Here is a 24,305-nt window from a genome sequence, read left to right as displayed (position 1 = left end):
TGCAGCAGCGCCCGTTACTGTGGGGGGACATTTTTCCCCTGAGATCCAAAGGCCCTATTTCTTAATTTGTGGCTGATGATCTGGAATGAAGGCGCCCTGGCTCCTCCCTGCCTACCTCAGCTTCTACCCCTCGATGGTACTTAATGCTGGATGGATTCCTATTGGCCCTTCAGACTAAGGACCCACCTGCCATCTTTAATTGGACAGGATTCTACTGACATTGTGAGTTTGTGACCAGTATCTCAACTGTCCAAGGGGCCCGGACCAGGGAATGACAGTTAAGAACATAATAAGAAACATAAGAACATAAGAAATAGGAGCAGGAGTAGGCCATCTAGCCCTTCGAGCCTGCCCCGCCATTCAATAAGATCATGGCTGATCTGTCGCTGCTCAGTTCCACTTTCCCACCCTCTCCCCATAACCCTTAATCCCCTCTCTTATCAAAAACCCATCAACCCGCATCTTAAAAATATTTAGCGAGGCAGCCTCCACCACTTCAGCGGGCAGAGAATTCCAGAGATTCACCACCCTTTGAGTGAAGAAGTTCCTCCTCAACTCCGTTCTAAACCGCCCCCCTTTTATCTTGAGGCTGTGCCCCCTAGTCCTCCTGTCTTTTTTGAGCGGGAAGAGTCTCTCCACCTCTATCCTATCCATCCCATTCATCATCTTATACGTCAACCTAGTGTGTTTAAATATCATAATTAGGGGCAATATACAGATACAAGGGTGGCACAGTGGTTAGCGCTGCTGCCTCATGGTGCCAGGGACTCTGGTTCGATTCCTGGCTTTGGTCACTGTCTGTGTGGAGTTTGCACATTCTCCCTGTGTCTGCGTGGGTTTCCTCCAGGTGCTCTGGTTCTCTCCCATAGTCCGAAAGACGTGCTGGTTAGGTGCATTGGCTATGCTAAATTTTTCCTCAGTGTATCTGAACAGGTGCCGGAGTGTAGCGACAAGGGGATTTTCACGGTGACTTCATTGCGGTGTTAATGTAAGCCTACTTGTGACTAATAAACTTTTTTTAAACTTTAAGTGTGCGGAGGACAGATTACTAGATCACATTGTGAGGGAAGACTGTGCGAGGGATGGAAAGGAGCAGATAGAAACAGATGGTGATACAACTGTCAATTATGATGTGCACATTCTATAGATTTGCAATACTACCAAAAATCATGCGGGCGGCACGGTAGCACAGTGGTTAGCACTGCTGTTTCACAGCACCAGCGACCCAGGTTCGATTCCTGGCTTGGGTCACTGTGTGGAGTTTGCACGTTCTCCCCACATCTTGTGTGGGTTTCCTCCTACAGTCCGAAAGACATGTTGGTTAGGTGCATTGACCCGAACAGGCGTCGAACTGTGGCGACTAGGGGAATTTCACACTAACTTCATTGCAGTGTTAATGTAAGCCTCCTTATGACTAATAAATAACTTAAAACTTTTATCAACATGGATCCTAATTTGCTTTAAAAATTCACATTTTGATGTTTTAAATGAGCTAAATGTCACTACCTATTGGACATGCTGGAAAATCATGGGTGTGTTCTGAGACAAAGGATCAGAGAATTCTGCAAAATGTACCTGGTTTAGTTAGATATTTGTAATAGCAAGGTGCTCAACATGAGTGATATTCAGCTAGCCTTGCCCATTAGTGGGCCAGAACATGGGACTGATGTTACCTTGTAATTTATTTTACAGCTACGAGGAGGCCAATTTTGAAAAGGCTGCCGAGTTGTACAAGAGGGCGATGGATATTAAGGAAGCTGAGGCCTCGGTGGTCGGTGGAAAAGCCCTTTCAAGGCATTCGTCCACTGGAGACACTTTCAGTTTAAGAAATGCTCTGGGTCCAAATCCCTACCTGGAATTGGGATATAGGTGACCTGCGGATAGGAACGGACAGCGGGAACCGGAGCTGTGAAACATTTCAGGACAAACCGTCATTTTTATTTGTTTTTCCTACTGCCCTGAGCACAGTACACTATGTCAAGCCTAAAACAGAATCATATTTAAGTTTAAAATGGAAACTTTCAAAGAAACTGAAGTAATTATGTATCTTTTAACATGAAGTAATCCATCAGAATCGATGGAAAATGAAGGACAAACCATGTTGGAGAGGAGGAAAAGTCCATTTTGCCATAACTGGGATCACATTATCTACTTGGTTTCTTGGTTGACTAAACATTACCTCTGAATGAAGAATTCATTATCAAACAACACTGCTTGAAAAAAGAAACAAGATTTTCTGTGAGCACCCTTTGAAATTTGTACCAGTGCTGATTTTGTATACTATAGGAACAGAAAGTAGGAGCAGGAGGTGGTCATTCGGTCCTTCTCTGCCATTCTTTGTGATTTTGACTGATCATCCAACTCAATAACCTGATCCTGCTTTCCCTCCATGTCCTTTGATTCCTCTTTGTCTCAAGTGCTATATCTGTTTCTTGGAAACATTCCATGTTTTGGCCCCAGCTGCTTTCAGTGGTAGTGAATTCTACAGACTGACTACTCTCTGGGTGAAGAAATTTCTCCTCATCTTTGTCCTAAATCGTCTACCCTGTATCCCCAGATTGTGACCTCTGGTTCTGGACTCCCTCACCATGGGAATATCCTCCTTGTATCTACCCTGCCTAGCCCTGTTATAATTCTATAGGTTTCTGAGGTCAGTGTTTTATTATCAATATAAATTTATTATTGAAAATAAATTTCTCAAAATATCTTAGATTGAAAGCAACATAAAATACCTTCTTTCTTTGAAAACAATTTTTGAAGGAATCTTCCTGAGACCTCCTTGAAGTCAGCTGTACAAAAATATTTAATGAATCAGTGCTAATGTTAGTTTCAGCAGAACATTCAGTCCCTCAGATTGTTAAATATAGCACTTAAACATTGTGTTCTCACCTGTTTTGCTACCAAAACCCATCCTCCCATGCCTTTGTCAACTGTCAGCTTTTCCAAATCCAATCCTCCTCTAACTCCAACTCATCCAAAGCTTCCCCATCCAATGAAAAGCAGAAAAGGTATTTTAATCTTATATTGGTTATATGGTTATACAGACCAGATGATGAATCATGTGAACACATTGGGTCTGTATGTTACAAAAATGATGAGGCCCCTGCTGGTTTAAGGTGCAAAAAATAATTTCTCAAGGATGACCAGAATTTATAATTTATTGGTAAGGACTAAACAGACCGAGGCTCTTTCCTCTACCAGAAAGAAAGCTGTGATTTGATCTGATGTGGGACTATGCAGTTTGATGAGAGAATATTCCTACTTGTGGGAATATCTAAAACTAGGGTCCATCGAGAAACTTTTATTCCAGAGAATGGTTAGAATGTGGAACTAGCCACAAGATTGCTGGCAGGTGGGAGTTTGGGTGTTTCTAGTGTGTCAGTGTGGACTCGATGGGCTGGAGGGCTCTATGATTCTAAGAATGGACAAGGTGAATTACACAGATATTTGGAAGTAGATAAAGTTCGTGAAAGAGTGAAAAGAAAGTTGGATTGTTTCAGACGTGTAAGATGGGTGGAGGTTCATGAGCATAAACACTGACCAGTTTGTGTGCTGTGAACTGTGGTATATCTAGTATGCCACCCACCTGGCCCTTAGTTTATATTTGTACACCCCTTTGCTTTGCTACATCCTTCCTCACCTCCACGTACATCCCTCAGACCTACCTCTAAATGTGCTTTGGTCTGTTTTCTTGTTGATTCAGTCTGATCTCTATTCGTGAAATGATTTGGAGTGTTGTTACATTATGGACTTTTATAAATGCAAGTTGTTGTCCTTAATCTTTTGTACAGAAGTTTGTGCTAAAATCTAAACACATCCAGCAAAGTCCTGCGATAGCTTGGATTTTAACACATCATCGTGAATTTTGCCTTTCAAAGCAAACCCGAGTGGTTCAAAGGCAAAAATGGAACATGCATTTATTGAGATGCCAAAAAGCAAAATTATTGATTCAAATTTTTACATGAAGTATTTGGATTTTTGTACACGTGTAACGATATCCTACAGTTTAATAAATAAGCTATTAAATTCTAGAAATGTTGAAGTATGGCAAATGAAGATTTAGGACAGAACTTGAATTGTATTTAGCACCCTTGTAGCATGGAATAATGCACAATGCTGTGATGAAATCCACTTTTATTATGTTGGTGCACATACAATCAACCTGACATAACTGGATACATTAAAATTCATCCAAACTACCTGTGAGTTGTAGTAAATTAAGCATTGAAAACTGTATTATTGACACCAAGACACTTTTTTACAAGTAAGGTATAAAGACGAAGATTAAAGCAACTTTCTGTGGTTGCTGGAATCTGCATTAATAACAGAAAATGCTGGAAAATCTCAGCAGGTCCGACAGCATCTGTGGAGAGAACACGGCCAACGTGTCGAGTCTGGTTGACTTTTCATAAAGACCATCTGGTATTCAACTGGCCAGAACAGATAAGCCTGAGGAGTTTCAGAAAGAAGAATATTAAATATGGGACCACCAACGTGGCAAATCCAGTAGAAGGTACTACTCAGCAGGACAAGCAGCACACGTGGAGAAAACAGATGCCGGTCAGTATTTCAGGTCCGGGACAGTTCATGAGGATGGAGTAGGCTGACTGCGCTTTTCTGCGGAGCATTTCCAACTTGTTTCAGATGTTCAGCAGCTGCCTCATATGAACCTCATGGAAACCATCTACGCTAGAAGCAAGCTTAATGGACTGAATGGTCTCTTTTCATTCCAACGTCTTGCATGGCGATGAGGTAACTGAAGATGTAACTTAATCTTCTGTGACTCCATCTGCCAGCTTTTATGGACATTTAGAACCAGATTGCTCACTTACTGACTTGGAAACAATATCTTCCAGTGTTCTGACTTTCTTTGAAACTCAAGTTTCACTGCATATTTGCATGAGAGAGAAACATCCACATCAGGGCCCACGCACTTCTTAAAGTTCATATACAAGAGCCTATTTTCATTGCATTTCTGCCAAGCATTAGCCACAGACTGAAAGAAGATTTGTATCTGGTAACATTGTTCAAACATCTCATGCTTAATTACTTTAGTTATTTTCCATGTGATGTGAATACCAATCACTTTAGATATTGGGAATACATGACATAGGAACCAGAGTAGACTGTTCAGCATTTTTCAAGCCTGCTCTACCATTCGCTAAGATCGTGGCTGATTTGTTTGCGGTCTCGACTCCACTTTCCAGTCTGCCCTCAACTCCTTTGTTTGGAAAGCCAAGGGAAACCTGGTGGCACACTGAATCTGGTGAATGCAAATGGTGTCCAATTTGCAGGCAAATGTTCAGTACTGTCACCCAAAACAGGCAGGAATGCTATTTAAAATATGAAAATACAGCTTCTGCTGTCACCAAGAAATGGGCAGAGCATGCAAAGTGCACACTGGTCCCAGTTTATCTAAAGCTGAAAAAAACTTTGTCTGGCACTCATCAGGACAATCATGAGAAAACCAATGGCAGGGGAAACAACAACTTTATACTGTACAAGAGAGTACTGATTGGTTGGCAAGTGGACCACGATGAGCTTGGCTGGAGGGTGCACTATGGTACAGATTCACTGTACCCATGTTATAACATTTCATGCATATGTTTAGCAGCCTAACCTTTATGCAGCACGATGGTTAGCACTGCTGCCTCACAGGGCCAGGGACCCAGGTTCAATTCTGGCCCTGGATCACTGTCTGTTTGAAGTTTACACATTCTCCCCCTTTCTGCATGGTTTGCCTCCTACAGTCCAAAGATATGCAGCTGAGGTTGACTGACCATGCTAAATTGACTGTTAGTATCAAGGGGATTAGCAGGATAAATGTGTGGAGTTACAGGACTAGGGGCTGGGTGGGATTGTGGTCAGTATAGACTCGATGGCCCAAATGGTCTCCTCTTGTACTATTAGGATTCTATGATATTAATACTTCAAATTTCATAGGTCCCAGCACCAAATGTTATACCGTCCCAAAGAGTACAAGTCCCTCTTGTCTTTCATTCAGCTAAACAGACATTTCCTGGGGACTTCACTCACTATCTTCACTTCAAACCTTTATTCAGCAGAAGCACATTAAAGGTATCAAGCGTAAATTGTGAGAAAAAACTCCTTTTCAATTTAGCTATCTTGCTGGTTCTTCACTCCATTATACATGAAAGTGGAATCTGCATTAGCAACCGGGGTCTGTCCGAATAATGGAATTGGCGTAGCTTCCATTTGTAATCTTAACAGTTTTTTTTAAAAGCTTGTGACAATTGGTCAAGTTCTCAGTGAACGCAGTGCTGTTTTTTTCCCTGTTTTTATAAATAATTTTAAACTCCTCAATCCTGGATCGAATACCCAAGGTGGCTGGCTTCCTGACAGAACTAAACATCGGAATGGTACGGACAGCAAACTCTGCCAGGTTCTAGACATTCAGACAAGAGAAGTGAGAAATTCTCTCACAGAGTTGCGAGTCTGCGGAACTCATTACTCTAGTGTGGAGTGGATGCCGGGACTCTGTCCACCACCTCAAATTTATTCAATCAGTAATGGGTTTGAAGGGCTGTGGTGGATGGGCAGGAAAGTGGAGTTGGGACCAATGAGATCAGCCATGATCGTACTGAATGGTAGAACAGGTCAAGGGCCTGAATGGCCTACTCCTGCTCCTTGTTCTTATGAAACACTTATCTCCCATTGGACCGAGACTCAAGTCCTGTGGACATGAAGTGGAACACTCAACTGCATTCAGCTGGCCCACGGAAAACTGAGTCCTGCATTCTTTGGGTCTCTTAACTACCAGTGAAATTGCCGATTTCTGGGAGTGTGAATAGTGAAGTTCTATTTTCCTTCATATAGAAGTATGAACTTCCTAGAATTTTAAACATTTGCAACTCACTGTCACATAAGCTTGCTCTGTTTAATTACATAAATACATTTACACCAACATAGCTGCTCCTAAGGAATAAAAGAGATGACAATGTATGGTGACCCTCAAAGAATAAGTGATTCTTAGGGTTAAAAAAGCAGCATTTAAAACATGGCAGTTTCGTTATGTTTAGCTGACGACAGTTACTTCCATGAGTCAAGGCCCTCACGTTCAAAAAGTCCATCTGCAGATAGATTGGCAAACTCCACTGTGTTGGCGAAAGTGTTAAAGGCTCTTCATCGCAGCCATGAGTTCCTCCAGACTCTGCTCGGTCTCCTGCACTGTCTCTCCAATGGTATCTGTGTCCTCCTGCTGGTTACAGAGTGGACAACAAACAAGAAAGAAAGTCAAGTGAGGTTATCATCATTGGCAAAGGACCCAGATAATTCTCATACTTCTTAACTAGCTATACCTACAGCAAGGGAGGGAAGCCAAGAGGCATCCGATTCAACCTTACAAGCCTGGTGTGGGGCCAGGACAGCACAATAATACGACAGTACAAAGCTGAATATTACCCAAAAGATAGAACAGTACTGCGCAGGAATAGGCCCTTTGGCCCACAATGTTGTGTCGAACATGACGCCAACTTAAAATAATCCCTCCTGCCTGCCCATGGTTCATATCCCTCTATTCCTTGCACATTCATGTGCTTATCTAAAAGCTCCTTAAACATCCCTATTGTATCTGCCTCCACCACCCCTGGCAGTGTATTCCAAACAGCTATCACTCTGTAAATAAAAACTTCCTCCTCACATCTCCTTTGAACTATTCCCGTCTCACCATCTCGTTGCTGAAGTTTTTCATCTTGCACTCATCAGGACAAATGCAAGAATGCCAAATTTCAAACAATCACTACAATTTGTACTACAGGAGATGGGTCGGCCAGTCAACTCTGGCTGAGGCACTGTTGTGGATAAAGCAACGGGGGACTATAGGCTCCCCAGTCTCGACATACTGACCACAAAACCAGCAACTCCAAAGTTAGAGTAAGATCTCTATTCCTGATAATATATTCCAGTGACATTCCAATACCTGAGAGATCTCTGGTTAATCTGTTCCTCCCTCCATCCCCTCAAGCCTCCCCCACCAAACATCTCAAATATTAATGTGATATTTGAAATGGTGTCAGGGAGACTAGCAGGGTAAATATGTGGGGTTACAGCATCTGGGTGTTGTTGGCATAGGTTTGATGGGCTGAATGACCTTCTTCTGCACTACAGGGATTTTAAGATATCCCTTTTATTTGTAGACAATGGGTCCCTGTGTACGAATGAATGTTGTTTCTAGCAATCATAAGTGAGTCATGTTATGAGCTCAACTGATTATCTTAAAATTAGTGTAGCACACACAGAGTGTCACTATTAACACACTCAGGATTGTTCAGTAAGTGTCACCCAATCGCGGAATCACATCTGACAGTAGATGTTGGGCTGTGCAAACATGGGCTGGTTGAGTACAGTCCATACTCCCTCCACCTATTACTGACAACCAAACAGAAAACACAAACAATATCTTAACATTCCAAAATTATTAACATCAATTTTCTTTCAAAAGTTATTCCATGTATTTGAGGAAATATCATGGCGCATCTTTTAAAATCTGCTATCATTTAGAGCGTTAAGATTTCAAGTTGTGTAATGACAGTATGAATATTTGGACGTACTTTATCAGGCACGGTGTAAGCGACTGTGATTCCCTCCGGAAGGTCAGGTACAGGGCCGGAGGCAGCCTTCAGTTCTTCCTCCGATATCTCGGAAACCAACTCAATTCCTGCACAAGTTTAGGAGCGGGGGACACAAAATCACATCGCGTCATTCCGGACGTTAGCCAACATGATTTATAAAATGAGTTACTGCGAGCAGATAAAACAGGAGCAAAATTATCATTAAATATCTCCACAGACGTGCAGGTTTGGTTGACTGGCCGTGCTGGGTTAACCCTTAGAGTCAGTTGGATTATCAGGGTAATTACATGGGGTGGAGATAGAGCCTGGGTTGGGAGTGTTGTCAGTGCAGGCTCGATGGATCAAATGGCCTCCTTCTGCACTGTCGGGACTCTATGATTATCATAGAATCCTACAGTGCAGAAAGAGGCCCTTCGGCCCATCGAGTCTGCATCAAACACAATCCCACCCAGGCCCTACCCCCATATCCCTACATACTAAACCCACTAATCCCTCTAACCTACGCATCCCTGAACACTAAGGGGCAATTTCTTAGCATGGCCAATCAACCTAACCCGCACATCTTTAGACTGTGGGAGCAAACCGGAGTACCTGGAGGAAACCCACGCAGACACGAGGAGAATGTGCAAACTCCACACAGGCAGTGACCCGAGCCGGGAATTGAACCCAGGACCCTGGAGCTGTGAAGCAGCAGTGCTAACCATTGTGCTACCGTGCCGCCCATTATATGATCATCTATTAGCCTCCAGCTAATTAAAGCAAAATAAACTCAATTCCTCTTAAACAGAAACCTTGGCTCCCCCAAATCTGTGATTAGGCGGCAGGCAGGCAGGCTTTGAAATACTTTGTCATTAAGTACAGAAGAAGCCCTTCAGCCCATTGAGTCTGTACTGTGTAAAACTACACTAATCCCACTTTTCCACACTTGGCCCATAGCTAAGTAATTTTGCGCCGGTCCCTCTTCCTCCTCTCCAAGCAGTGTCCTGCCTTGTCTTGTTGCAATATTCATTCAATGAGGTCAACAATACAAAGCTGGGTGGGAGGGTGAGCTGTGAGGAGGACACAGAGATCCTTCAGTGTGATTTGGACAAGTTGAGTGAGTGGGCGAATGATAGGTAGGCGCAGTATAATTTGGAGAACTGTGAGGTTATCCACCTTAGTAGCAAGAACGGGAAGGCAGATTACTATCTGAATGGCCATAAGTTAGAGGGGAATGTGCAAAAAGACCTGGGTGTCCTTGTATACCAGACACTAATGGTAAGCATTCAGATGCAGCAGGCAATAGAGAAGGCAAATGATATATTGGCCTTCATAGTGAGAGAATTTGAGTACAAGAGCAGGGATATCTTGCTGTAATTTACAGAGCCTTGATGAGGCCACACCTGAAATAGTGTGAGCAGTTTTGGCCCCCTTGTCTGAGGAAGGATGTTCTTGCTTTAGAGGGAGTGCAGAGAAGGTTTATCAGGCTGATTCTTGGGATGGCAGGACTGATGTAAAAGGAGAGATTTAAGTTAGGATTGTATTCGCTGGACTTCAGAAGAATGAGAAGAGACTCACAGAAACCTGTAAAATTCTAACAGACAGGGTAGATGTAAGAAGGATGTTCCTTAATAAAGTTTATTTATCAGTGTCACAAGTAGGCTTATATTAACACTGCAATGAAGTTACTGTGAAAATCCCCTGGTCGCCACATCTGGCGCCTGTTCAGGTACACCGAAGGAGAATTTAGCATGGCCAATGCACCTAACCAGACCCAGGGGACACAGTTAGGGCCTGGCTGGGATTACGGATGGTGCAGCCACGATGGGCTGAATGGCCTCCTTCTGCACTGGACGGACTCTATACACAAATACATCCAGCGAAACACACCGTGGTATTAAACTAATGGTGTTAGTTATTCACGGATCAAGATTTGGGAGAAATTGAAGGAAGACGGTTGTCAGGAAAGGCAGAATTTGATGGAAGGCTTTTTAAGGTGGTTGAGATGATTGTACATTGAAGGGGCTGAAGGAGGAAATCCTGAACCTACAATAACTGTCACTAGGTGAGGGGGTGTGTTTGGAAATACAGCTGGAACTGGTTGTGGAGGTAGAGTACAGAAGATTCTGCAAACAAAACTGAGATTGTATATTTAACACCACAGGAATAGGCAGTCACTGCTCATCAACATGGGCTGATGTACAGTGGGCTTCAAGCAGAGGGGTACTGGATAGGTTGAGGAAGCAGTCATTAGAAAAAATCAAGCACAAAGAAGATGTGATCACAGAATCCTGCAGTGCAGAAGGAGACCATTCGGCCCATCAAGTCTGCACCGACCACAATCCCACCCAGGCCCTATCCCCATAACCCCATGCATTTACCTTAGCTAGTCCCCCTGACACTAAGGTCAATTTAGCATGGCCAATCCACCTAACCCTACATCTTTGGACTGTGGAAGAAAATCTGAGCACCCTGCGGAAACCCATGCAGACATGAGGAGAATGTGCAGACTCCACACAGACGGTGACCCAAGCTGGGAATCGAACCAGGGTCCCTGGCGCTGCGAGGCAGCAGTGCTAACCACTGTCCCAATCACTCCCTCCTCAATAAGCACCTGGGATCCTCCGTGTCTTGAACATTAAGAATGAATGTTTACAACAAAAGTATCAGCCAAACTCAAACTGGTCTCACCCCAGTCATTGCTCTCGTGTACGATTTGTTCAGTCTCTTCCACTAGTTGTTGCTTTGGTTGCGTTACTGCCTTTTCCTGTTGGAGAGATGGCACATCAGTTATTATTGTCCTACAAAAGTATTATGCATGCAGTAATTACATTCTAGCAAGGACGGGGAGAGGAATAGAAATTAAAATAAACAGTTCTTTCCCTCTCTGTTACTTGGATTCAAATCTGGATTCCGGCGAGGAGTGATGGAATGACACTCCTGGTGCCTGGTAACTGGAAGGCTTCAATGCCAAATAGGTTGGGTTTGACTTCACTGCGTTTTCCAGAGGGCACAACCAATGCCCACCAAATTGGCAATCTCACTCAAAGGAGAAAGTGTAAAAATGCCACAGTGGTGTGACGGAGGTTGTGGAGGGTGGGGAACGGGTGCTCTCCTGAGGTGGGGTCAGAGATACATTGTTGAAATAGAGCAGAGGGAGCTTTACTCTGTGTCTAACCTGTCATTAAGAGAGACTGATGCAAAGACTCAGGACAGCAGTTTCCCTCTCCACCGCCAACCTCACCCTCCCCAATCACTGGCTTCCCACAGCCTTCATCACACCAGTGTGCCATGTTTACCATTTCTCACAACAGCTCTGCTAAGTGAGGGTGCCAACCAGTTGGGAACTTGCTGCGCCCACTGGAGCCTGGTGTGAGGTCACCCCCAAGTCAAAACCATCTGGTCACTGGGCAGCCCAGTGGCACAGCGGTTAGCGCTGCTGCCTCACAGCGCCAGGGACCTGGGTTCGATTCCGACCTCGGGTCACTGTGTGTGTGGAATTTGCATGTTCACCCCATGTCTGCATGGGTTTCCTCCGGATTCTCTGGTTTCCTCCCACAGTCCAAAGATATGCGGGTCAGGTTGATTGGCCATGCTAAATTAACTCTAGTATCAAAGGGATAAGCAGGGTAAATATAAGTGGTTATGGGGATAGCGCCTGGGTTCGATGTAGACTTGACGGGCTGAATGGCCTCTCTCTGCACTGTAGCGATTCTATAACGCAAAAATTGACAGGGACGTATAGTATGAACTGTTGTCCTGTCAAGAAAAAATTGAAATACTGCAATCAATTGCTATTTTCCTGAGTCTTCCAATGGTTGACTCGAGAGCAAGAGGCGATCAGGAGCTGGAAAATTTTTACATGATGTACCAGGGCCTGGGAAACTCAGTAAGTAGCACAGGGATGTGGGAATGTGGAGCCGGGATGACAGGGCACATTTTAGGGACTGACTAACTGGTTTAATTGAAGGAGCACCTTGTACTCTTCCTGCCGCAGTCTGCAACTTCCATCATCACAATTGGGATTTGGTTTCATGGTCATTGTTGGAAAGAAGTCTTGCATTGCATTGTAGCCCAAATAATAACTCACAGAGCCAAAGCCTAAAAGATACCTGGAAAAGCAAAAAACAAACACTGAATTTACCAGTTTGATCGGCAGGCAAAAAACTCTCGGATTCGATCGTTAATTAGCTTTTGCTACATCTGTTGACTGAGATTAACACCATTAGTTAGAATATAGGAACAGTATTAGGCCATTCGGCCCATTGGGTCTGCTATGCCATTCAATTATAGCTAATGTGTTTCTCAACCCCCACTATATTGGCCTTTTCCATGTCACCTGTGATCCCCTTACCGAACAAGAACCTATCTATCCCTGTCTTAAATACACTCAATCACTTATTTATTTATTGGTTCATGGTACATGGGCATCGCTGGCTGGCCAGCATTTATTACCCATCCCTCCTTGCCCGAGGGCAGTTGGGAGTCAACCACATTGCTGTGGCTCTGGAGTTAATGTAGGCCAAACCAAGTAAGGATGGCAGATTTCCTCCCCTAAAGGACATTTGTGAACCAGATGGGTTTTTTCCGACAATGGTTTTATGATCACCAGTAGATTCTTAATTCCAGTTTTTTTTATAAACTGAGCTCAAATTCCTGCCGTGGTGGGATTTGAACCCGGGTCCCCAGAACATTTTCTGGATTCATAGTCTATAGTGATAATACCACTAAGCCATTGGCCTCCACAGCGTCCTGTGGCTATAAATTCCACAGATTCACCACCCTCTGGCTGAAGAAATTCTGGGTTCTAAAGAGGCATCCCTTTACTCTGAGGCTGATGCTCTCAGATCCTAGTCTCTCCTACTAGTGGAAACATCTTCCCTATGTCCACTCTATCCAGGCCTTTCAGTATTGGGGCGGGACGGTAGCACAGCGGTTTGCACTGCTGCTTCACAGCTCCGGGGTCCTGGGTTCGATTCCCGGCTCAGGTCACTGTCTGTGTGAAGTTTGCACATTCTCCTCGTGTCTGCGTGGGTTTCCTCCCACAGTCCAAAGATGTGTGGGTTATGTTGATTGGCCGTGCTAAGAAATTGCCCCTTAGTGTCCAGGGATGTGTAGGTTAGAGGGATTAGTGGGAATAATATGTAGGGATATGGGGGTAGGGCCTGGGGTGGGATTCTGTTCGGTGCAGACTCGATGGGCCGAAGGGCCTCCTTCTGCACTGCAGGGTTCTAGGATTCTATTCTGGAAGGTTCTATGAGAAATTCCGGCAGTCACGCGTGCGGAGCGTGCATCACCATTCGGGACACCTCACCAGACATCGCAAACACACGCTGCTCCACCCCATTTCCGATGCGTAGATTTATTTAACATTTACCTACTTACTTAAGGACATTTTGTACAAGTAGTCCAGCTACGACGCCCATGGTGGTGGGCAGACTGGCCGCACACACTCCTTCACGTTTCAGGGTCTTTTCGTCAACATTTGCGGCTACCACGAGTGGGGGTGCGCACTGCAACGGGAACACACAACACCGGACCTCAGTCTGGTCAATAAATATTCCAACTGCCTGAAAACCTGCTCAACGATCATTTAAATAAACGGCAATCCCATCACCATAACAACTCCAATTAATCAGATGTAAAGGCTCAACCCACACGGTTAATTAATTAAAATTCATAGAGAACAGGGAGCCTGAGATGGCTCCGGCCTCAGAAGGCAGACAAGGAGATTTCCACTGAGATAGAGGGGCAGAAACTCTTTGCATCGTCTCATTTGTAACTACCCCATCAACCTGGAGGGAGAGACTTCCTGCACGCACTACCCCCAGGCTACGCAGGTACATCTGGGCAGGTTCCGAGAGAATACAAACAACAAAGACCAGTACAGCACAGGAACAGGCCCTTCGGCCCTCCAAGCCGGTGCCGTCACATGGCACATTTCTAAATGTGCAGCACAGGAGGCTATTCAGCCTGTTTTGTCCATGCTGACCCCCTGCAAGAGGCCACCTAGTGCCACATCCCCGCCTTTTCCCCGTCGTCCCGGCAATCTTTTCTCCTGCAGATAATCACGGAATCCCTACGGTGCAGAAGGAGGCCATTCGGCCCATCGAGCCTGCGCCAACAAAAATCCCATCCAGGCCCTTTCCCCGTAACCCCACATATCTACCCTGCTAATCCCTCTGACAGTAAGCAGCAATTTAGCAATCGACCCAACCTGCACATCTTTGGAAGGTGGGAGGAAACCCACGCAGATACGAGGAGAATGCGCAAGCTCCACACAGACAATTGCCCGAGGCTGGAATTGAACCTGGGTCTCTGGCGCTGAGGCAGCAGTGCTAACCACTGTGCCACCCCACCACTGTGTCAATCCTGCTGCCCCCAATGATCTAATTTTCTTTTGAAAACTACAATTGAATCTGCTTCCACCACACTCTCGAACAGCGCGTTCCAGTCTCGAACCACTCGCTGCAGTTTCTTCATGTCACCCTCCCCATTCCCCTCAAATCACTGCCTCCCCCAACCTATTCTGTCAATGGGAACAATTTCTCCCCACCTACTCTATCCAGATCCATCACAGTTTAATTATACTGTAAAAAAACTAGATAGTTCTTGTAGAAACGATCAGGGATCAGTGACTGTGAAACACACCATATCACACAAATGACTCTCTGAACTTAAACACAGGACCTCCAGCAAGAGAAGTGTTAACATTCCTGCCTCTCTCTCTCTCTCTCCCTGCATGCTTCTACACGAGTATCCCTCGGTGATGATTTCGGGGTATCTTTGCAAACACGATCTTAAAAAACCGTACCATCACCGACCCCAACCCAAAATACAACTCGGTGCCCGTGACACCGAGCAACAGTTTTGCTCAGTGAAGATTTATTTGCAACACTGAAGATGGAAACACAAATGAACAGCACCGGCCATACCGCAAAGCAGGCGGTTTCTCCTGGAACCAGGAGCTGGATATGCCCCGAGACCGCATTCTCACTGACTCCAGATTCCATCCACACCTTCGCAAGCTCATTGCACGCCTGAAATCGAGTGAACAAAGGTGTGTACAATAAGGAGGAAACACACAACTCTACACAAAAAAAAACAATTTTAACATCAATGACCGGAAAACAATATCAGACACAATCATAAAATAAAGGAGCAGAATTAGGCCATTCGGCCCATCGAGTCTGCTCCGCCATTCAATCATGGCTGATAGGTTTCTCACCCCCATTCTCCGGCCTTTTCCCCATAACCTTTGATCCCCTTATCAATCAAGAACCTGTCCATCTCGGTCTTAAATACACTCAGTGACCCAGCCTTCACAGCTTTCTGTGGCAATGAATTCCACCGATTCACCACTCTCTGGTTGAAGAAATTCCTCCTCTGAGGCTGTGCCCTTGGATTCTAATCTCACCTACTAATGGAAACATCTTCCCCACACCCACTCTATCCAGGCCTTTCAGTATTCCGTAAGTTTCAATGAGATCACCCCCTCATCCTTCTAATCTCCATCAAGTACAGACCCAGAGTCTTCAAATGCTCCTCATACATCAAGCCTTTCATTCCTGGGATCATTCTTGTGAACCTCCTCTGGACCCTTTCCAAAGCCAAAACATCCTTCCTTAGAAACGGGGTCCAAAATTGCTCACAATATTTTAAATGTGGTCTGACCAGAGCCTTATACATCCTCAGCAGTACGTCCCTGCTTTTGCATTCTAGTTCTCTTGAAATGAATGCTAACATTGCATTTGCCTTCCTAACTACCAAGTCAACCTAAAAGTTGACCTTCAGAGAATCCTGAATTAGGACTTCCAAGACTCTGTGCGCTTCCGATTACTTCAAGCTTTTAGGTGTCCAGATCACCTGGTCCCCCCATGTTCACTATAGTTAAGAAAGCCCACCAATGCCTTTACTTTCTCAGAAGACTAAGGAAATTTGGCATGTCAGCTATGACTCTCACCAACTTTTACAGATGCACCATTGAAAGCATTCTTTCTGGTTGTATCACAGCTTGGTATGGCTCCTCCTCTGCCCAAGACCTCAAGGGACTACAAAAGGTCATGAATGTAGCCCAATCTATCACACAAACCAGCCTCCCATCCACTGACACTGTCTACACTTCCCGCTGCCTGGGCAAAGCAGCCGGCATAATTAAGGACCCCACACACCCCGGACATTCTCTCTTCCACCTTCTTTCATTGGAAAAAAGATACAAAAATCTGAGGTCACGCAGCAACTGCCTCGAGAACAGCTTCTTCCCTGCTGCTGTCAGACTTTTGAATAGACCTACCTTGCATTAAGTTGATCTTTCTCTACACCCTAGCTATGACTGTAACACTACATTCTGCACTCTCTCATTTCCTTCTCTATGAATGGTATGCTTTGTATATACTTTTCACTGTATATTAATCCATGTGACAATAATAAATCAAATCAAAAATCACTCGCCATTTGGAAAAGAGTCTATGCCTCTATTTTTCCTACCAAAGTGCATAACCTCACGCTTTCCCAAGCGCTATCTCATTCTTCACTTCTTTGCCCACTCTCCTAACCTGTCCTAGTCCTTCTGCAGCCTCCTCGCCTCCTCAGTGCTACCTGTCCCTCCGCCCATCTTTGTATCACCTGCAAACAGCCACCACGCCCTCGGTTCCTTCACCTCGATTCACCAGCCGCACGGGGAATAAATATTGCAGCTTCAACTCTCACCGTGTTTATTGCCATGCGGGCCTCAAAGTTGTCAACGCAGCTCAATATTAGATCCACGGGTTTGCCCTCCTCCAGTCCACCGTTCCTAATTCAAATCAAACCACGAGTTAACCCCTTCAGTACAGAGCTCGGTCAGGAAAGAGGCAGAGTGATAGAGGGAGGTTTCACCAAAGTGCCTTAACAGAGGGAAACTGGTTAATCCTCTGCAGAAATCCAGCAAAAGCATTGAAGAAAACAAGTACAAATGTTACCCCGTACAAAATCTTAAAGCCTGTGAACATTCGGCAAGGTCACTCGGAAGAGCAAAGGTCTTCCCGAAAGGAATAGCATCAGCAGCAGACTCGGAATAGGCGCCTGCACTCTTGGCCAACTATCTGGGTTTAGGGAGGGTTATAGGCAAAATACCATGGATGCCGGAATCTGAAACAAGAACAGAAAAATGCTGGAAAATCTCAGCAGGTCTGACAGCATCTGTAGAGAGAGAATAGAGCCAACGTTTCGAATCTGGGTGACTCTTTGGCAGGGCTGGGAGTGAAGAATATCAGACACGATTTACACTGTGAGGGAGCGAGAGTTTTAGGATTTACTGAACTAAACTATAACTAAGGAAAATCAGTCAAATTATCCAAGGGTGACAAATCACCGACATGTAGTGGCTCCTTTTTAAAAGGATGGAAAATAAGATAAGTCCACAACAAAATGTCAACGAGCAAGAGATGGAGACATATTATGCTAATGAAGGATTGGCACGAGACAGTTTTCTATTGAATAAGAAAAGGCAAAAAGCTATGCTATGATTGGTGGACTATGTTTGCAAATGAAGGATTCAAAAGTAGCTCATTTCTCATTTGCTGGAATTAACTATTATGGCTAATTATCCGTATGAATCGATAGAACACTGCAATGCTTCGCTCTGCATTGTATTCTCACTTGTGTACAAGTTATTAAAGCTTAGAAATTGAGAGGTGGCGCATTTTTGTAGATAGACCCAGGGCAGGATTTACTCAGTTAATGGCAGCGCATTGGGAAGAGGTACAGAACAAAGAGATCTAGGGGTACAGATTTATAGCTCCTTGAAACTGGAGTCACAGGTGGACAGAGTGGTGAAGAAGGCATTCGGCATGCTTTGTTTCATTGGTCAGAACATTAAATACAGGAGTTGGGATGTCTTGTCGAAGGTGTACAAGACATTGGTGTGGCCACACTTGGAATACTGTGTGCATTTCGGGTAACCCAATTATAGAAAGGATATTATTAAACTAGAAAGAGTGCAGGAAAGATTTACTAGGATGTTACCGGGACTTGATGGTTTGAGTTATAAGGAGAAGCTGGATAGACCAGGAATTTTTTCTCTGGAGCATAGAAAGCTGAGGGATGATCTTATAGAGGTCTACACATTAATGAGGGGCATAGATCAGCTAGATAGTCAATATCTTTTCCCAAAGGTAGGGGAGTCTAAAATTAGAGGGCATAGGTTTAAGATGAGAGAGGAGAGATACAAAAAAGTCCAGAGGGGCAATTTCTTTGCTCAGAGGGTGGTGAGTGTCGGGAACAAGCTGCCAGAGTTAGTAGTGAAGGAGGGTACAAATTTGTCTTTTAAAAAGCATTTATGGGACAGAGGGATATGGGTCAAATGCAGGCAATTGGAATTAGCTTGGGGGGCATGGACAAGTTGGGCTGAAGGATCTGTTTCCATGTTGTAACCCTCTATGTCTCTATGAGTACTCTAGGTTTGAGCGCTTTGTGTACCTGTAGCTGATGACACAGACACACAATGGGTTAAACAGCCTCCTTTACAAAGACACACAAAAGAAGCACTTTTTGAAAAGTAACAGAAGGGAAAACGAGGACCCCGACTCCGCATCTGCATCTAACCTGATCCGATCTGTAAACCGCTGAAAGTTATCCATCGTTGTGATGTCGAGGTTGTGAATTTCAAACTCAACGTCGGGATTAATATTCCTGCAAATGCAAAGGAACGAGTTAATTACATTCCGCTGCGGACGGGCTGTGAACTTAGCCACACCCGCAGCACGAACAACACCATCTCAGCTCCAGTACCCTCGATCCGAACTCTCAGGGCCAATTCCATTTTGGATTTCAGATGCCGCGTATGAACGTCAAAAGTAGGAGGAGGAATAGGCCATTCGGCCCCTTGAACCTTCTCTGCTGTTCGTATGATCATGGCTGACCCTCTAACTCAAAGCCATACTCCTGCGCTCTCCCCGCACCTTCAGAATTTGAAATCTTCTCCAGTGTAGAAATGTTATTTACTAGGGAGGCATAAAAAGGGGGAGAGTTTAAAGGAGATGTCAGAGGCAAGTTTTGTTTTACACTGAGGGAGTTAAGCGCCTGGAACACGCTGCCAAGGGAGGTGACAGAAGCGGATACAACAGCAACGTTTGACAGGCATCCTGACAGGTTCACGAATAAGCAGGAAATGGGGAATCTGGACCACATAGAGGCAACAGGTCTTTAGAACGGCATCAAGATAATTGTGATTTGCTTTACCTCAGCGTCTGTTTAGCAGCTTCCACTTTACTAAGTCCGGCTTGGTGAGGCTGGAAGAAAAGTCTGTTCATGTTGGCTAGCTCCACCTTGTCATAGTCAAACAGCAAGAGCTGAATGTCAGAAAGGAAAAAAGACCATCATTCCGATTCATCCAGTCAGTTGCTTAATTTCACCAACAATTAACTTCCTGACAATTTTAATTTAACAGGGAACCTGTTGTTGCTGACTCCTCAGTCAGCACGTGCAAAGCAATATCCCAGTCAGTCACTCAGTATTTCAGACTCTGGTCTCATCATCTCGAGATGTGGGCCTCATCAGCATTTGTTACCCACCCCTAATTGTTGCTCTTGCCACAAGACAACACACTGCTGTGGCTCTGGAGTCACATGTAGGCCAGGCCAGGTAAGGGCAGCAGATTTCCTTCCCGAAAGGATATTAGCGAACCAGAAGAATTTTTTTTTACGACAAATAATAGTTTCATGGTTACTATTACTGATTCCGTATTTACTACAAGGAGTTACAAAAGGTCGTAAACGTAGCCCAATCCATCACGCAAACCAGCCTCCCATTCATTGATTCTGTCTACACTTCCCGCTGCCTCGGAAAAGCAGCCAGCATAATTAAGGACCCCATGCACCCGGACAGTCTCGCTTCCACCTTTTTCCATCGGGAAAAATATACAAAAGTCTGAGGATACATTACAATCGACTCAAGAACAGCTTCACCCCTGCTGCCATCAGACTTTTGAATGGACCTACCTCGCATTTAGTTGATCTTTCTCTACACCCTAACTATGACTGTAACACTACATTCTGCACTCTCTTTCCTTCTCTATGAATGGTATGTTTTGTCTGTATGGCGTGCAAGAAACAATACTTCACACTGTATACTAATACAATTAACAATAATAAATCAAATATTAATTGATAAAATTCCATCAGAATTTGAGTCTTAATTTCAGATTTTTTTTATTGAATTCAAATTCTACCATTTGCCATGGCGGGTTTCGAACCCAGGTCCCCAGAACATTGGTTGGGTTTCTGGATTAATAGACTAGCGATAATACCACTCAGCCATCACTTCCCCAAGGATGCAAAATGACTGAGCCACATCAGAACATACACGCTCTGAATATTTCCGTCAAGAAACCTTTCAAAGGTTTAAGAAAGAGTCAAGTTGATACAGTAACTACATGGAGATGTTTAAGTGCCTCATGCCCATACGCCAGTTGGTTCTATGTTGCCAAATTTGTGCTAAACGGTTTTGTCATTCTATAACTTATTTGGTACGGAGACTACAAAGAACAAAAGGGGTGGCACAGTGGTTAGCACTGCTACCTCTCAGCGCCGGGGACTCGGGATTCAATTCCGGCCTTGGGTGACTGTCTGTATGGAGTCTGCACATTCCCCCCACGTTCTGGTTTCCTCCCACATTCCAAAGATGTGCAGGATGGGTTGATTGGCCAAGCTAAATTGTGTCAGAGGGAATAGCAGGATAAGTAAGTAGGGTTGTAGAGGACAGGCCCTGGATGGGATTGTGGTTGGTGCAGACTCAATGGGCCAAACAGCTCCTTCTGCACTACAGGGATTCTACGATTCTAACAAAAGGAAAGTGGAAGGTTCGCATTACCTTACCAATGCCACATCTTGTCAACATTTCGGCCGTCACGCTTCCAACCCCACCAACACCCACAACCGCCACCGTGAAATCCCTGATTTTCTGTTGACAGAATTTGAAGAAGAAATTACTTGAGTTGCATTCCGAATGGTCATCAAACAGAAATGTAGTCACGGGTCACTTACAAACTCAGCTCACCTCATAATCAGCAACAATTCCCATTCGTTTGAGAGCCATCAGACGACTAAATGAAACAGAAACAATTGGTGAACAGGTTAGATGGAGGTAAAGAGTGATTAATCAATTCTCAGTCATTGTATAGGGCCTTGGTGAGATCACTGCTACTTTAGTGAGAATACTACACACAGCTTTGGTCTCCACATTGAAGGCAGAATAAACCTTGCATTGAAGGTGTTACGGCAAAAGTTCACTAAATTAGTACCTGTGATGAGAAGGTTGTCCTTTGGCAACGAGATTGCCTCTCATCCTTTCAAACTCCTATCTCACTGAAACCCACCAGAGGCAGAGACACTTAGATCAACACTGCAATGAAGTTACTGTGAAAATCCTCTAGTCGCCACACTCCGACACCTGTTCGGGTACACTGAGGGAGAACTTAGCACGGCCAATGCACCCTAACCAGCGTGTCTTTCAGACTGTGGGAAGAAATCACAGCAGCTGGAGGAAACCCACGCAGACATAGGGAGAATGTGCAGACTCTACACAGACAGTGACCCAAGATGGGAATCAAACTTGGGTCCCTGGCCTCTTCTACGCTGTGGGGATTCTGTGAAGGGATTTAAAAATGAGCATGAAATCTTTAATAAAACAATCGAGGTGAAGGGGTAATGTAGGTCAGTGACTACAGGGGGAAGTGAGTGAACCAAACTTGGTAATAGTTAGTAACCCAGAGTTAACCAGAGGGTGGAAGATAGGATACCGGGCATTTCACTTTTAGAATTGTAATGCAATTTGTAAGTCAGTCTGGGTAATGTAGTGAATGCAAAATTAAGAAGTTGTAGACTGCACTGGGGCTGGGCAGCCTCAGAGTAAAGGGGACAACTCTTTAGAAACTGGATGGGGAGGAATTTCTTCAACCAGAGAATGGTGAATCTGTGGAATTCATTGCCGCAGAAAGTGTGGAGGCCAGGTCACTGAGTGCATTTAAGACAGAAATAGATTGGTTCTTGATTGGTAAGGGGATCAGAGTTTACAGAGAAAAGGCAGGCAAATGGGGGTTGAGAAACACATCAGCCATGGATTGGATGGCAGAGCAAATTCAATGGGCCAAATGGCCTAATTCTTTTCCTATAGCTTATACACTTATGGGAATAACGGAGCACCATATGGGTTACTGACAGCTCGTGGTTAGTTTACTGCAGACACATTCCTTCCTCTCAGTTTGGGGGTAAGAGCATCCCCAGTCTGGGGGCTGGTGGATTTCCATCCTGGGGGCTGTGGGGGAGGGAGGCAATAGGGGCAATTCCAGCCTGGTAAGGGGATAGAGGCATCCCCAACCAGGGTGCGGTGGAGGGCGGGGGCAGAGGAAAGGTGCTGGTAGGAGAATCCCCACCCCGGGAGGGGGGGTGTGGCAGGAGGTTTGGGGGGGGGGGGGGGCTAGGGGTGCTCCCAGCCGGGAACAGAGTGTCACTGCAGCCCAGCATCACCTGTAAGGGTTGGAATCCACCACCTCTGCGCTCATCTTCTCTATCCTGTGCCGGCATGGCTGCTCCCCCGAGCCGGCTCTTCTGGCCCTCTCCCTCGCCAGCTCCTCTTCCAGCGCTCGGATTTTGGCCTTCAATTCCGGTACCGTTGCCATCTCTGGAACAGGCAGGGAGGGACTGGGACTGGAACAGGCAGCTGGAGGCAGGGACCAGGCCGATGGAACGCCACGTATCAAACCCGCAACGCGATGGAACGTTGTGACATCAATGGAACGGAACGTCACAAAGGATAGAACGCTGTGTAACAAACCCGAGCAAGACGGCGCGCGCTGATTGGATGTTCATGTTGCAACCTTCCTCACATGTTGCAGTTCCTGCCAGGTTCAAGATCATTGTCGATCACTATTGCCGCATGTAGCACTGATTCACTGGCATATTATTAAAAAATGATTTTAAAAATATTTTCTCTGAGCATCTCTTTTTACCAGATATGAAAATATTGAAAAATGGCTGTTTCGACGACCAGGTAAGAAGTCTCACAACACCAGATTAAAGTCCAACAGGTTTATTTGTAGCAAACACTAGCTTTCGAAACTGGCTGTTTTTTCATCAGGAGGGCTTGTCCGTAGGGGATGGCTTCTCACATTGTCTGTACCTTTAAGACTTGATTAGCTGTAAAGATTCACAGTCCAATTATTATTCATGTAAATTGATTTTGTGTCTTTATATGCCCTATTTGTGATTTGAACTCCCACCCACCTGATGAAGGAACAGCCAGTTCCGAAAGCAAGTGGCTTTTGCTACAAACAAACCTGTTGGACTTTAACCTGGTGTTGTGAGACTTCTTACTACCCTCACAGTGCCAGGGACCCATGTCTGCGTGGGTTTCCTCTGGGTGCTCAGGATTTGCTCCACAGTCTAAAGATGTGGAGGTTAGGTGGATTGGCCATGCTAAATTGACATGCTAAATTGGTGATCAAGAAGGCGAATGGAATGTTGGCCTTTATAGCGAGGGGGATAGAATATAAAAGTAGGGAGGTCTTGCTGCAACTGTACAGGGTACTGGTGAGGCTGCAGCTGGAGTACTGTGTGCAGTTTTGGTCGCCGCATTTGCGGAAGGATATATTGGCCTTGGAGGGAGTGCAGAGGAGGTTCACTAGGCTGATACCAGAGATGAGGGGGTTGGACTATGAAGAGAGTCTAAATAGGCTAGGTCTGTACTTTTTGGAGTTTA

At 45.0% G+C, this 24,305-nt stretch overlaps 2 protein-coding genes across 5 annotated transcripts in view; one reads left to right on the top strand and one right to left on the bottom strand.

Annotated features, from left to right (window-relative positions):
- The window catches only part of nphp3 (nephronophthisis 3), a 195,575-nt gene that overhangs the window by 54,926 nt on the left and 116,344 nt on the right, over positions 1 to 24,305 (top strand). Inside the window, exons 28-29 of one of the 2 annotated variants that reach the window (XM_080201909.1) lie at positions 1,693 to 1,831; positions 9,245 to 9,270. In XM_080201909.1, the coding sequence (XP_080058035.1) occupies positions 1,693 to 1,831; positions 9,245 to 9,270 (165 nt within the window). Of the gene's footprint in view, positions 1 to 1,692; positions 4,200 to 9,244; positions 9,271 to 24,305 lie in introns of those variants that run through there. The other variant, XM_080201903.1, reaches the window with a different exon arrangement.
- uba5 (ubiquitin-like modifier activating enzyme 5) lies at positions 4,118 to 23,433 on the bottom strand. Of its 3 annotated transcripts, none has more exons than XM_080201932.1 (12): positions 23,075 to 23,433; positions 21,606 to 21,651; positions 21,420 to 21,509; positions 19,791 to 19,900; positions 19,155 to 19,241; positions 17,280 to 17,364; positions 15,506 to 15,610; positions 13,956 to 14,083; positions 12,547 to 12,682; positions 11,262 to 11,337; positions 8,571 to 8,677; positions 4,118 to 7,216 (listed from the first exon to the last, which is right to left on the bottom strand). In XM_080201932.1, the coding sequence occupies exons 1-12, from the start codon at positions 23,224 to 23,226 to the stop codon at positions 7,133 to 7,135; spliced, it is 1,206 nt and encodes a 401-aa protein (XP_080058058.1). In that variant the 5' UTR covers positions 23,227 to 23,433; the 3' UTR covers positions 4,118 to 7,132. The 3 variants fall into 3 exon arrangements, with proteins under 3 accessions (XP_080058058.1, XP_080058050.1, XP_080058066.1); XM_080201924.1 differs by having other exon boundaries at positions 4,118 to 7,219; positions 23,075 to 23,432; XM_080201940.1 differs by lacking the exons at positions 21,606 to 21,651; positions 23,075 to 23,433 and having other exon boundaries at positions 4,118 to 7,219; positions 21,425 to 21,509.

The sequence above is a fragment of the Carcharhinus amblyrhynchos genome, chromosome 2 (assembly GCF_965287045.1).
Source record: "Carcharhinus amblyrhynchos chromosome 2, sCarAmb.v2.hapA, whole genome shotgun sequence".
Classification (NCBI taxonomy): Eukaryota; Metazoa; Chordata; class Chondrichthyes; order Carcharhiniformes; family Carcharhinidae; genus Carcharhinus; species Carcharhinus amblyrhynchos.
This window is presented reverse-complemented; position numbering and strand designations above follow the sequence as displayed.

Coding starts and splice junctions, on each gene's coding strand:
- uba5 (XM_080201924.1), bottom strand. CDS start 23,226: ATGGCAACGGTACCGGAATTGAAGGCCAAAATCCGAGCGCTGGAAGAG. Junction 19,242..19,790: donor GCTGCTAAACAGACGCTGAG/GTAAAGCAAATC, acceptor TTGCATTTGCAG/GAATATTAATCCCGACGTTG. Junction 14,084..15,505: donor GAGAAACCGCCTGCTTTGCG/GTATGGCCGGTG, acceptor TTCCCGTTGCAG/TGCGCACCCCCACTCGTGGT.